General features: G+C 40.9%; 1 protein-coding gene across 4 annotated transcripts in view; it reads right to left on the bottom strand.

Annotated features, from left to right (window-relative positions):
* The window catches only part of UNC80 (unc-80 homolog, NALCN channel complex subunit), a 131,196-nt gene that overhangs the window by 74,581 nt on the left and 42,268 nt on the right, over nt 1–14,347 (bottom strand). For all 4 annotated transcript variants that reach the window (XR_005829411.1, XM_040604477.1, XM_040604479.1 and 1 more), the window contains exons 22-24: nt 11,102–11,274; nt 4,861–5,073; nt 421–556 (exon numbers count right to left, since the gene is read on the bottom strand). Coding sequence is in view for 3 of the 4 variants with exons in the window: in XM_040604477.1 (XP_040460411.1) it covers nt 421–556; nt 4,861–5,073; nt 11,102–11,274 (522 nt within the window). In the remaining variant the exon portion in view is untranslated. The remainder of the gene's footprint in view (nt 1–420; nt 557–4,860; nt 5,074–11,101; nt 11,275–14,347) is intronic.

Below are 14,347 nucleotides of genomic sequence, written 5' to 3'. Positions count from 1 at the left end.
GCTTTGGAACAGGCTGCCCAGGGAGGTGGTGGAATCACAAACTCTGGAGGTGTTTAAAAAAAATGTGTAGATGCAGCGCTTGGGGACATGGTTTAGTGATGGACTTTGCAGTCCTGGGTTAACGGTTGGACTTAATGATCTTAAAAGTCTTTTCCAACCTAAATGATTCTATGATTTATACAGGAACTGCAACTCACTGTCTGGTTTCCTGCCCTTTTCCTTCAGTGTCTCAGTGCTGCTACCCATCTGTCATGTTGTACGTCTAGGCACGGAAAGAACAGGGGAGAAAGCTGGGGTGAAGGTGAGGGACTGGGAAATACAGCTGGGTGGCAAGAGGATGAAAAGAGAAGAAAAATTAAGTGCTCCTAAAACAGAGGTTCTTACAAGCGGGGGTTCTTGTAGTAAAGGGAGTCTCCTTACTGTCATCTAAAAAGTCTTCTTCCTCATCCTCCTTTCTCAGGCGCCTCTTGGTCTCCTCATCATAAATGAGGCCCAGCAGGTTGGCAGGGCTCTCACTCTCAGCATGGCACAGCTCGTTGAGGCGGACGCCGATTGCCTGCAGACAGGTAGGAAGAGAAAGCACAAGGAGGTGAGAATTTCAGGCCAACTCACTGGTGGTCAAGGGCTTGGCCCATGCAGGCTGTGGAGATGTTCCAGCCAGAACAGAATGTCCTGGCTTTATCACCTGTGAAGTACAGTAAAGTAGAGAAAGAGATGATAGAAGATTAATCACTATGAAGACCATAATTTATTTCCCCATTTTTTAATCCAAAATTTGCAAACAGTGTCAATTTTCAGGGTGAAATTTTTTGCAGATTTGGTTAAATAACAACACAAACACCCAACCTACATGATAGGGAGGAGGAGATTACGCCATTATTTTGCATGCATTTCTTCCACTTTTTTTTCTCCCCTTGATATGTGTGTTCCACACTTTTGCTAAGCCTTTCCACTCAGAATGTATGCCTTCTGTTTAAGACTGTGACTTAGGAATCCGATAACAGCCCCTGTTTCCTCCACAAAACTGCTGAATGCCCATGGGAAAGCCTGCTTCTATCTTTAAAGGAGATGCACTTTCCAAAAAATGAACTAAGAATATGCTTATAAAAGCTGGGAGCATGCATGGGCAATGATGTAGAGGGAATCCATGTAAAGAACACAGACAGACAGATTTCCACTGAATACTGTTACATTTTCCAGAAAAGCACTGATGGTTTATTTGTGGCTGTCTGCCAGCATCATTATCAGCATGTAAACCACCCTCATGGTGCTATCAGTAAAGCTACAGATAAGGGTGTGTTAGCAAGAAGAATGCATTCCTCCTAAAACATTTCAGAGCTACTAAGGATCTCCTTAACTTTCTTTACTGCAGGTAGGTGAAGAGAACATAGTATGTAAAACTTTGTTCTGTGAAATCTGTAAGGGAGGATACGTGTTTAATTACAGAATTTTTATCAGTACTTGTCTTTTGGCCTTCTTGATTTTGAGATAGTTTCAGAGGAAGATACTAAAAGAACTTCTGAATCTTCTAAAGTCAGAACTGACAGTCATGCCAGCACTATATAGTTTTGCTGTCTCGGCTGAAGTGACGCAGAAATACATAAACAGGCACTTATTACAGCTGCTCTTCCTTGCTACTAAGTAGTCCTTTTGAAATCCAGCAACTATGAAGAGGGTAGACTCTTGCTACACAAAGAAAATAAGGTGATATTGTTGTGGTTTGCAAGCTGATGCAAATAGTTGCTAATCTCAGCTGTCTGTGAGCTTGCACATTGCTAAATAAACTCCACATTTCCCTCAATTTTTTCATGTTTCAGGCTTTTAAAGGAAGAAATGTACTGCATGCCTCTCCACAAAGCAGTACTTTATCACATATTATTTACACTGTGTTGTCCACCCTAATATTAAAGCAGTCATACATAATCCCACAGCTTCCTACCTAATGAGCACTGAATTCCTGAAGTATTATCTGCATGAATTATGCTTGGTTTTCCTAGCAAACAGAGAGCATGCCACACTTAAAAAGAAAATGCATCTTAACAGTAGCAGCCAAAGGCAGTGACAGACTAACCTAATTAGAATAGATTTAAGATTGTATTGTTTCAAAAAGCAGCATAACAAGTGAGGTTGGTTGATTCAGTAGGCTTTATCACTGTTACGAGCAGTCCAAACCTTACCTCAGGTAGAAAGGGTTTACCACTGTTATTCTCCAATGAGTATTAGGGAGGCTGAATTAAAGGAGTTGTGTGGGGAAAAAAATGTTTTACATTTATTCTTGATCTCACTAAACTTTGACAATAGCATTCTATATCACAATTAATGAGCACTGATAGACAAGGAAGAATCCCTAATGAGCACAAATTTCCAGCCTTATTTACTGCAAGGAAAAGCAAAAAAAAAAAAAAAAGAAAAAAGAACAAGGCCTCAGTGCATTCAGAGATTAATATAGTCTTTACTCTTTGTCCAAGAATCTTCCTTCCACAGCAGCAGCTCTGCTGCCACTAAGCAGCCAGGATGGTGTGCTGTAGTGCTGACTAGGATCTGGCAGCATGAAGGCAGAGATGGGCTGGGTGAGGTAGCCCGTCTTCTTGGCACTGGAACTGCTTAGGAGCTATATGAGTGCAGTCATACCGCCCTTCATGCTGATACTACCCATGGTGAAATGGGCAGGTTAACACACAGAAATGGCAGCATGTTCTACAGCAGGTGCCTGTACTACAGCAACAGAGAGCTGTTTCTCCTTATAGTTCAGCCTATCTGGTTGGAATCTGGTCAGAGCCAACAAAAGCAGCCACCTGAGGAGCACAGCTTGCAGGGTTCCAGCCCTACAGGCTTGGCTGGTGGCTGCCACTTATATTTGCAGCCAGCTTAATTTGAATCAGCTTCTGGGAGGAGAAGCAGTGCCAGAGGACCAGCCTTGCCCATTATTCAGCATAAAGGACATAAAGGAATTGCACCTCAGCAGTGTTTGGTGCAGACCAATCCTGAAGCATGAGCTTGATTGGGGGCTAGTGATGCTGTGGGTAACTGTACTGTCCTAGACTCCAGTGAGAAGAAACACAAATATTAATGAGGGGCAGGACACCTTGCAGTAAAAAGAGAAGAAATGTGCACTGTAAAGACTACTTTCCGATTCTTCTCCTCCCTTACAGTAAAAGTAAGGCTTTTCCCTTCTGGGACATTCCTAAGCAGCCAGCAAACATATGCTATTCCTAGCAGGCAGAATGCATCCAGGTAAGTCTTACGATGCCATTAAAGTTAAGGGGAAAAGAATTACACCAAGTTGCCTGCCATCACATTTCCCTGGGTCCTTTCTTATGATCTTGCATCATGAAGTTGTACTTTTAACGTTTTAAAAAGAAAACCTTCCTGGAATTTTTCCAGCTCAGGCTATTTCAGTCTCTAAAAATGGCAGCTGAGGTGGAATCTAACTGGCTTTACCAGTTCCTGATGGGCTTGCTCCGATTTTTCTCAGACTCTGAAAAAAAGGAATGTCTAGAAGCATGGAATCCACAAACAGAGATAGTCTTGACTGTCAGCAACACATGCAAAAATACAAGGACTATGTAATCCTATATTCTCCACTGAGAAAGAGTTCTCAAAGGAGCTAGGCTAAGGTGATGACCTCACAGAAAGCAAATACTTTCACACTATGTACTTTTCCAAGGAACTTTGGTATTAGTGCTGTTATTAAGATAGTCACTTGTGTTTGATACGTAACAAGAGAGTATGGTGCCCTGGTAGCATTCCCTGAGTTAGCTTTAGAGATGGAAGGAGAAGAGCTGCCAAGAGACAAAGCATGTTAGCCTGGGTGCTCAGATGCAAGCTAGGTTCTCCCTCTGGGCTGCGTTTTGCAGTGAGAATGTACTGACATGGTCAGCACTAGCTCAAGGTGTTCCCTACAGTGTGCTCCACTGAGAAGCATGCATTGGCTTAACCTAAGAGAATACAGGTCAGCAAGGCTTTTTTGGCATGGCTTATGTAAGTACTCCAAGACTGCAGAATACACGGTTTTCGAATTCCCCTAAGCCTTGGATTTTTCGTCTCTTTTTCTCATTTTTTTTTTTTTTTTTAATCACGCTCACTGTAAAAATCTCTGGGTTTGTGAGAAGAGGTCAGAGGCATAAAGCTTGCTTCCAGACAGACATATGTAACAGGCACCATAGAGGTCAAAGAAACTTCTCCCACTGTTTTGAATTGTGTGAAATTACTTGCAATAAGTGTCAGGCCTTCAGCAGGTATACCCTGGTGGGTTTCCAAAGGAATTGCAAGTAGCACTGACAGGGCCAAACAGCGCAGTTGCCTGGTTCATGTAATCAAATAAAACTTGAAGAAGCCAAGCTCAAAGCAAGCAGAGAAAGTTCCTTAGATGACATGTAGTAGCCCTGTAGAATTCCTTGCCAAAGAATGATGAGTGCTAACAGTTTCTGTGGGTGCAAAGAGAGACTAAGTATGTCAAAGAGAAATCCATTACTAAATATACAGTAGCACATCCAGCTCAAGAAGCCCTAGGCTAAAAATATTTCAAAGCTAGAAAAAAGCAAGTAGTATCACACACCCTGCTTTTACTGTTCCTTAGGCATTCACATATGACAAGTGCTGGAAATGGGAGAGCGGACTAAGTGGATCCTCAGAGGCAACAAAGCAGGGGGAGTGGAGTGGAGGGAAGGGCACACTGTTGTGTCCTAACAAAGTCTGTTCCTATTAGGAGAAGAACTAATTCTGGCAGGCTGCAAAGTCAAGTTGGAAGGGAGGCTTATGAGTCCCCATTTTACTGGAACTGAAATTCTGTATAGGATCCAATTATCTTCACATTTGGCTATATTTTTTAATGTAAGTAGAAGAGAAACAAACACTTACATCTCCCCACTGGTAGAAAAGCTTAGCTGCATTCCACTGCAGCTTCTGGTTCCTTTTGTTGCCCACAATAGGAGAACGTCCGCGGGACAGGCCTTTCTTAGTAATGTTCACATGGTGGCCCTTCATCCATTCAGGCCAGTTGCCACGATTACAGCGGTGAACAAAGCGTGCACACTCGAGGAACAGGGCTGCTCTCGCCACTACAGGAGCTTCCTGCAATGATTGCAAAAAAACACCTTAAATACAAACACATTGGAAAAACTCCCTGAACATTAGAGGACTTTGTGTTTCAATCAATTGGTTTGCAAGCTTGCCATGGAGTTGCACAGACTGAGCAATCTCTGCATCAAAAACTGAAAACAAGATCTCTGACGTAAGTCTCATCCTCTTGATCTAATAAAACCAAGGCTCATAAGTACTGAACAGTTACGCTTAGTCCAGCCACTAGACGGGCAGAAAGAGCCACATTATAATCCTATAAACAACCTTGTATCACTGCCCCCTGTAATGCTTTCTTTCAGAAACCACATAACTTCCAAAAAGCAGAAGCATGCATCTGACACTAACTGGAGGAATGCATCAAGTTTTCTTTTCACCTTTGCTAGCAGGGCTGTAAATATTGCAAGTGCAAATGGCAGCACGGCCACATGAATCCTGGCATTTGTCATGTTAAGTTCTGCTTGCGCACCTTCGGGGTGGAAGCATGAATGGAGGCTTGCTGAAACTAGCAAGAGTGCTATTTTGCACTTATAACAAGCAGATATGAGGAGAGATGTCCATTACTGGCATAAGTCAACAAAATTGTGCTGGCCTAACTTCAGTGGCCTTAGCAAGCATCAGACAATTTAGCACTGAAACAACATCAGGCAGCTGAGTTTTGAAGTGATTGACTATTTTCCAGAGGAAAATCCTCCTGCCCTCAGCAAAATGATATCAAGTGTATCTTAGTTTGTATTAAATCACCCAACAGGATCCACGTTAGACCAATAAAGAATGCTTCTGAAACTCTCAAGTACGTTCAAAAATGGACACTGCAATTTGTTTTCTAACGGGTATAGCTTAGACTCAGGAACAAGCTTTCTTCCCAGCAGTCTACAACTCTGCAAAAATAACATCTTTACAGAATGGAAAGTGACTAAATGGTTCTCCTCATTTCCATTTAACTTCCACCCTCTTTTCCTGCAGTTTTCACAAGCAAAACCCCGTGTGGCCAGCAGGTTGTAAAACTAAGAATAAAACAATGCCCACAATTTTCAAGTTGGCTTTGAAAGATTCCCTAACAGGGATTTCACAGGACAGAAACATGTGTATTCCACATATTTAGATGCTGACAGCTTTAATGAGATAATTTAAACAGATCAGCATCTACTTATAAGGGGAGGTTCCTCATCTGTGGTCCATAAATAACAGACAGGTTCTGAGACCATGGGGATGGTCTATAGAACGTTATTAAATAGTGCTTCTAAGAGTGCTTTAATCAAAAGGAGAAAGCAAGAAATTTTGGACCAATATTCCAAAAGTTTGGGAATTGATTTAAGAAATTCTGTATTGCAGCTAAAATTATAGCCAGAAAGTACTGCTAACAGGACTGAAAAAAGTCAAGCCTTTTAGGCGACTGTGAAAAAAAAAAAAAAAAAAGAGAGAGAGACTTATGTTTTTTATAGATTAACAAGAAAATGTGTATTAATTGCTTCCTGACACAACATCCTGTTGCAGCTTTTTGCTCATATTTTATTTCAGTGTTGGAAGAAAATAGAAATCTTTTAGAAATTCTCTTGAATAAGAGCGTTAAAGCTGTCCCAATGTTCTGATGAGGAAGGCAGAAATCTGAAGCCAGACACTTACTGACAATCAGAAACAAAACTAATCACCTAGCACCTGGAAAAACCATTACAAATTACACATTGCTCACATGCAATATGAATCACAATAGGAGAGGACTTCATTCTTTTATTTTCACAGAGTAAAACCTTAACCACGGAGACATAAATGAAAAGATGAAGCCCCAGACTTAGTCTCCCGTTTTAGTTCACCACTGGTAAAGTAGAAATTTCTTAGCATATATGAATCTTGTAAAAATATTCGTTGTAAAAATGAATGAAGCAGTCAACTACTGTAACTAAAGGATGATACATAGGAATTGGGGGGGGGTGGGGGGGGTGGTAAAGGGGAGGAGCTGGAGTTCCAAATTAAAAATCACTGAAAAGACTTCCTGCACAAAGGAGGGCTTTCTGAATATCACGGGGCACAAGCTCCCTGCGATTGCTTACCTGAGGATCAGAGAAACCTGAAGCAGCAGCAAGAGAAAGATGAAGATGTGACAGAATGGACAGGATGGATTCACACCACAGAGAAACACATCACAAATGGAGAGAAATGAATCAGGCAGGTGATGCATAGCTGAAAAGAACACAAGTTACCATAGTCACTGTCAAAACTTAACACAGCAGCAATTCTCTCACAAGCCTGCCCATGCCTGTGAAACTGTTCACAAGTCAACTTTTAACATTAGGTCTACTGTATCACTTTGCCTTTTGAAAATTTTCCCATATAAATTGACATAAATAAGAACCACCTTTTTTAAATAAAATTTCAAGTACTCCCATTGGAGCTTTTCAACAGATTACCTGATTTGTACTAATAAGAGCAAAAGCAATGGCCTGAGTGGGATGGACCAAATACAGAATGGATTTGGAATTTTACAGCATCACATTACTGTTCAAGTAAAGCTGATTCTGTAGAGTTTTATGACTGCAGAACATTTAAGTCTAGCTTTGTTTCCAAGGATAATCAATTATATAAGACTAATCAACCAGTGGTAATTTTCCTGTGCCCCTTCTTATATTCCACAGGCAATTTGAGCAAAAATTAATTTCCACTGGTCTCTGCAAGATAAAAAAAAAAAAAAAAAAAGGGCACAAATTAGCAACAATCTACTTTTAAGAGTAAATAAAGTAAATTCAAGGACAGTCAAATGATGCTGACTAGATAGCCCTGCTTTGTCTAGCCACAGGATAAGTCTGACATGAGGAGTAGCTTAGCAGGTATATGAAGATAGGTTGTGAGTAAATTATTAACCAATGTCTTGGAGAATTGCCTCAGAAAATTAGCTCCAATCTCTCTGATTACATCTCAAAACGGTCAAGTACAATCCATGACACAGGTCTTTGTTTCTGTTTCCAATCCTCTACTTTGGGAACTTGTTTGGAGTAATATCTGGTTTCCTTCCAGGTCATATGATGTCCTATAGACAATATTTCTGGTACGGAAACAGGGACATGGGAACAACAGAGCCTGCCTAAGACCCTGAGTGACATGGAGTCAGGATACTGGCAAGTATTTGTGCACTTTAGACTTTGCTTCTGCCATCCCAATATTTAGTAGGTCCTCTCAAACATGACCCTGCCATAAAGCAGTGCCATTATGGCATTTCAGCAAGGGTAAGAGAACGTGTTAGAACAGAGCAGCTCACACATCTTACTGGAGGTATTTAAAGGTGATAGGTTTCACACATTGCTAAATTGGTCGATTTAGTTTCTGTTTCCTGACCTGAGTCATTTACACTAGTCTAATTGGGATACTTAGGTAACATCTTTATCCAGTGCTAGACAGTTTATTGGGAACCCTCTGCAGAAACTTGACCACAGACTGAATTATCATATTACTTGCCTATCAACCTCCAAAGTTTCGTAAGAAGGGAAGTGAAATCAACTTTATTATTGCCAAGTCTGAATTTAAGCTGGCACCGTAAGGATAAAGCTGTCTGCAATATATTATCAATTGTCACTGAATGTTTACAAAGTCATAAATTGATTGTAGTTTTATAAAATTCAGTCAAAGATGGATGCTATTTCTAGGAAAATATGTTAACTACATAGTTTCTAAACCTAAAGCAACACTCATTTTAACATATAAATAAATCACTACCGCTGTAAGGATTCATCAGCCTTTGTTTCACAGTTCTAATTTCTCTAAATCATTGTGGCAAACCTGTATAAACATCCAGGCTGATCAAAGATCTTGAAGTTGGTATAAGAATGGAATTCTGAAAATCTGCATGAAAAAGCATGCTCAAAAAGTTTATGAAAGAACTGAAACCAGAGCTGTTTGTCTTTCATTTTTTAAAGGATAAAATTACTCAAGATTTTAAATTGTATGAAACCTGATTCAAACTATTACTTCAAAAGCCCAAAACCAGAAGTTGAAAAACCAGAATGTTTTCTGTTGGGTGTGCTCTGTTGACATAAAATATGGGAAATTTCCATAACAACATATATTGTTATTAAGCAATACAGTGAGATGACAAGCTGTCATCTTTTGAAATCTGCATTGCATGTGACTTCTTGACTTTCCTATATCTCCAATACTTTGTAGACAAAATGCCAGCTGAGCAGACACTTGTAAGGAGTCTCCCAAGTCTGTAATTAGAGCAAGGCTTCTTTCATCTTTAGCTGCAGACCTTCTAGAAACTCTGATACCAAAGCCTTCTGAATCATTAAGCAGATAGGAAAGAGAGTCAAGACTCCATTTTGTAAAAGCCAGCTCTGGAAGTCGGAACAGACATCTTCAAACAGTTCACTCTGATTGGTAGTTTTCAGTTAACTTCATACATGGGCACAGAGTAAGCTGGTCTGTAGCTTAAGCGTTAGGCAAATTTAAAAAATAAACAAGAGGTTTACAGGCAATAGGACATAATTTTCAAACCCCTATTTTATCATCTGATTTTTTAGTACACAGAGTAGCACATGCCCAGAAGCATCTTAATGACATACTCTTCAGCAATAAGCTCCTTCCTGCCCATACACCTTATGTTTCCTGTTTAGTTTAAAATTTGCAATGGGGCGGCAGCTTGGCAGCCTTAAATAACCAAGTTCTCTCTGTGCAGCACACCTGGTAGGAGTGACTATCTCCTCAACCCACCTTCTGAACTCACTGCAACCCTGACTGCTAGGAACCACTTCTGACTGTGAGAGCACAGGACAGGCTTCCCTATCAGCCACTGCTTCCATAGCTTCCAGCCAGAGGGACAACGATCTCCAACAGGAAGAGTGGGAAGTAGTGAAGAAAATACCTGTCTACTGGAAGATGAACACAGACCAGTCCAAATGGTAGAGCGAGATGTGAACTGATAGCAACAGTGACTTTGGGCCAATATTAATGCAGACTTGCTTGAACCTGCAGCTTAAGGATGCAAAGTTAAGAAGAAGGTATAAAGGAGTGGTGCACAGAGTGTATCGTCCCTACAACTATGCAGCGGAAAGGCAGCACAGCTCAGGGCACAGCACTAGCAGAACGGGAGAGTCCATGAGCCTGGCCTCTCCAGCAGAGAGCAAATAAACCAAATATAAGCATAAATGACATGACATTCAGAGGCAAGAGGTGGGGAGTGGGAAGACAAAGGGATAGAGAATGTATGGGTGCTCTATGAACATAGGCTTTCAATCTTTTTCAGTTCGTAGACATCCAAACGCTTACGGAAGGAAGCAGAAGAGCACTGTGCAGAGAAGTTACTAATCATTGGCTGGCTTTTCATAGCTTTTCCTATTTGTCATGCTCTTGTGCTTGTCACATAAGCACCTCACAGAGCCCCACTGGCCTATGAACCACAGGCTAAAGGACACTGTTTTAGAAATCAAGGAACTGTTAAAAAAACAGCAGCTGCAAGGAAAAGAAGGAGGGAGATACAGAAGAGACACTTGGTGTCAGGAAGGAGGGCCTGAATCGTATCACGTCTATGATTTGTATCTGCAAATTAGCAATAACTGCATTTAAAAGCATGCACACTCTGACATTTGAAGTTTTTTCCACTGACTGGCTCTGGTGACTAATAGTTCAGTGTTGCCCAATATATTTATATCTCTGTCAGAACTCCTGAGTGGAATTCCTGTGCCTCTCCAAGTAGCTATCCAGTCTTCAATCCTTACTCTGTCGGTTATTATTGACACTAGGGGCAGAAGCAGAATGGCTATAAGCAAAATTTGAAGTCTTACAATAAATGCTTTATGCTGACAATAGTATAGTTCTGGGGATCCATGTAATAAAAAAAGATCCATTCTGTCTGCATACTCATCCAGTCATAGTTGCCAAAACTCCACCTAATAACAACACCACCAGTTGGCATTGCTGTGACGCTTTACCTGCTTTCTGTGCAGGCATGAACAGAATTAGTGAATGACAACAGACCACCACATATGAACATGATCTCACTCAGCAGGTAAAAATACACCAACAAATGACTTACAAGATCTAGGGCTGCTGCCAAAATGGAGGCATCGGGGATAGTGCCTGGTTCACAGCAGTTCAGGAGAAACTGAAAGCGCTTCATGCCTTGACGGATTGCTCCCAGGTTCACAACGTTCTTGGGTTTTCCGCCTTCTTGGTTGGAGGTCAAGTGATCATCAAAGCTATGGCAACCTAAAGAGGTAGAAAGTACAGAGGGGATGCAGGGAGGGGTGGGGAGAAGGGAACACAGTTTCTCACCAACAAAAAAAGTGGAACAAAAATCCTGATGAATACAGTCTAAACCCCTTGCTCGCCTTGACGTGCTATCTTGAAGATAACAGGGGCATTTTTACAATATTAATGACTTCTGTGAAACAGACGTGCAGCAAGCTAGATTCTGGCCTCGGTCATACTGATGTCAGCCCAAAACAATTCCACCGTATACTCCTTGTCAAAGCCCAGGACCTATTTCAACATAGGTGAACCAAGATATGGCCTTTCCTCCCCACCTCTTTAACGCATATAATCTTGCTTACTGTTTTTCCTGAATAATCTCCTATCTTACTTCTCTATTGCCTCAAAGTTTACCTTAAAGTGAGGCATGCAAAAACCTTATTTCTCATGTATCAATTTAGTAATATATCATCTACGAAGAGACAAAAATCAGTACCAAATATCAGAAATGTTCTCTGTGGAAGTCAAGTACTGTCCTTTTTTTCAGGCATACATCTTCCACAATTACCAAAACACCCAAAGTGAGACTGGACTCAACAACGAAGTATCATCATCATACCAGCCTCTCTCTCTTGAAGTGTCTTGCACTCTTTGGGATGGAAAGCTCCCTAATAAGAGTTCCTTTTGAAATGAAGCTAGCACCCCACTCCAAGGTTTCCTTCAAGCACAATTTTAAACTCCAGGTATAGAGTTCACATGATAAATGAACTAATCCCAATGCAGATTGGAATGGACACTTCTGAATGCAGAAGATCATTACGCAGTCATTACCGAGAGCTGAGAAAGGGGTAGAAAGACATATATGAGAAATCAGGAAAGTATTTTCAGGATCAGGGTGGCTGGTCAAAACAAGAATAGTCAGCTCTGGGCTTTTTGTCTTTATCTATAATACTCTCCCTGTTTACATGTGAAAGTATAGAAGTTTACAGAATACTGAAGGATAAAGATCTGAAGAAGAGAACACCAAGTAGAGAATTCAAGATGGGCTTTAAACATGGATCTGAAAGACAGGAAGCAAAATGTCAGCTCTATAGGACTTTGTGACTTCTCCTTCCTCAGAAAAAAAGAATGGCTGAAACTCTAAGTTCCTTTGAGATCGCATTCCCTAGAATTACTTGGAAAGCACTTATGCACCACAAACAAGAGTCACAACAGAAAATGACAATGTAGATCTTCAAATTTCCCCTGAAGACAGAGGTATATCAAATTTAAGGGATTCTTTATGACACCTGTGGGTTTTCTCTCTTCTGTGAAGCTGTACATAGTTTTCCAGTAAACAAAATGTTCCTATATTGGGAAATATTTCATCAAAATGGCACAAACAAACAAACAAAGTAGAAAGAACAGGCAAAACAATCACATAAATGAGCAGGCACAAATACTCTTTTCTTCCAGCTCCTGTTTCCTTATAGCCTGTAGCATACTATCTGAGCCTTCCTGCTATGGCTGTTGTAACACTAACTCATTTGAGGTATAAACTAGTGTTTCCTATTCAGAGCCCTGTTAGGGATGGGCCTGTATGAGGTAAAGAACAGAAACCTGACTTTCTGACCCAGAAAGGCATGCCTAAGGCATCTCCCTAACCCCTGCTATAAAGATCTAGCAGAGGTTTTGTCTATCTGGGTTCAGCGGTACTACCTAAGTCTATCACTTTGCTGCCCTTTGCAGTTCCAGCCTTGCACTTTGTTGAAGCATTACAAGAGAATCCTTCAGAGGTAGCTGGTGACTGTCCTCCACTATGCCCATCCTGGAGTAGCCTTGCTGTAATCACGGGAACCCTCACTGGCTTAATGTTAACATGACTCAGCCCTGGAGAAAATCTCATACAGAGAGCAGAGACCATTTCCTAACATAGGGGGACAATGGACGTCCAAGCTCCTGCCCCCACAGTTACTTCGTGTGTGAACGTGAGATCACCGGTTAGAGCAAGCATGTGATGTGGTTCATCTGTGCTGTTGTGCCTTGGACACCCTGGCAACTTCTGCGGTCACTCACAATGTCTTCAGTAAGTGCCCAAAGGAATGTTAAGGGTCTCATGTAAACATACTGTAACTTACTTCTATGTATGTACTTTGTTCTTAGTATACATAAAAAGATCATAAAAAAAACCATTTTGTTATGCATCAATGTGCATATATTAATGTGCATATATATATGTATACATACGCACACATACAGATATACACACGCACTCTTACATACATATCCAACACAGAATTTCCAGTGGTCTAGATGATACATCACAATGAAGATCGCAATCCATAAATGATATGACAAATTGTTTTACGTTATTGTTTTTTACTGTAATGTATTTCTCATCTCTCTGTCAGTTTGGTCTACTATGTTACAAAACCCAAAAACACAAGAGGTAACGCCACATGTGAAAAGCATGAGCAAAGTAATGGCATAGCATCATGAATGACAAGAATGAGAAGGCAAAACCAGCTTTGGGGTCAGACCCTAACGGATTTAATAGCATGCCCATCCACCTACAACAGGCTTTTATTCTCTTCTCCATAAGCACATAAAACCTGCTGACCTTCGTGGAAGATACAGAAGCACTGGAAATTTGAAGGCTGTCAGTAATGTTGCTGTTCTGTGTTATAAACTGTCCTACACTGAAAAGGCCTCACGTCAATGTCACTGCACACATGCAAGTGCATACACACACAGGCGTGTACAAGTACTCTACTATTTTTGCTAATGATATGTGGCTTTCATTGCATACCAGAGATCCGTGTGGACATGGTGATACAACTTCCTTGACTGTCACACGCTGCCTTAGAAACCTTAAATACCCTCCTTTCGCTTCAATTAACGATCAGGCAATAGCCCAGTCCTCCTCATCACCATCACTAGACAATTTGCTTGTTTCTCATACTAACATGCAAAGGTCTCTGTCTTTAACCCATTGCATCACTTTTATTATGGCATTTCTAGCACATGCTTATGTCAAAATCAAGCATGTGTCACGTACATCTCTTCTCTCACAGGCAGGTAAAAGATGTTTCAAGTTCCCCTCATTAATTAC

Source organism: Falco naumanni, chromosome 8, assembly GCF_017639655.2.
Source record: "Falco naumanni isolate bFalNau1 chromosome 8, bFalNau1.pat, whole genome shotgun sequence".
NCBI lineage: Eukaryota > Metazoa > Chordata > Aves > Falconiformes > Falconidae > Falco > Falco naumanni.
Note: the sequence above shows the minus strand (reverse complement) of the source record. Positions and strands in the feature narration are given on the sequence as shown.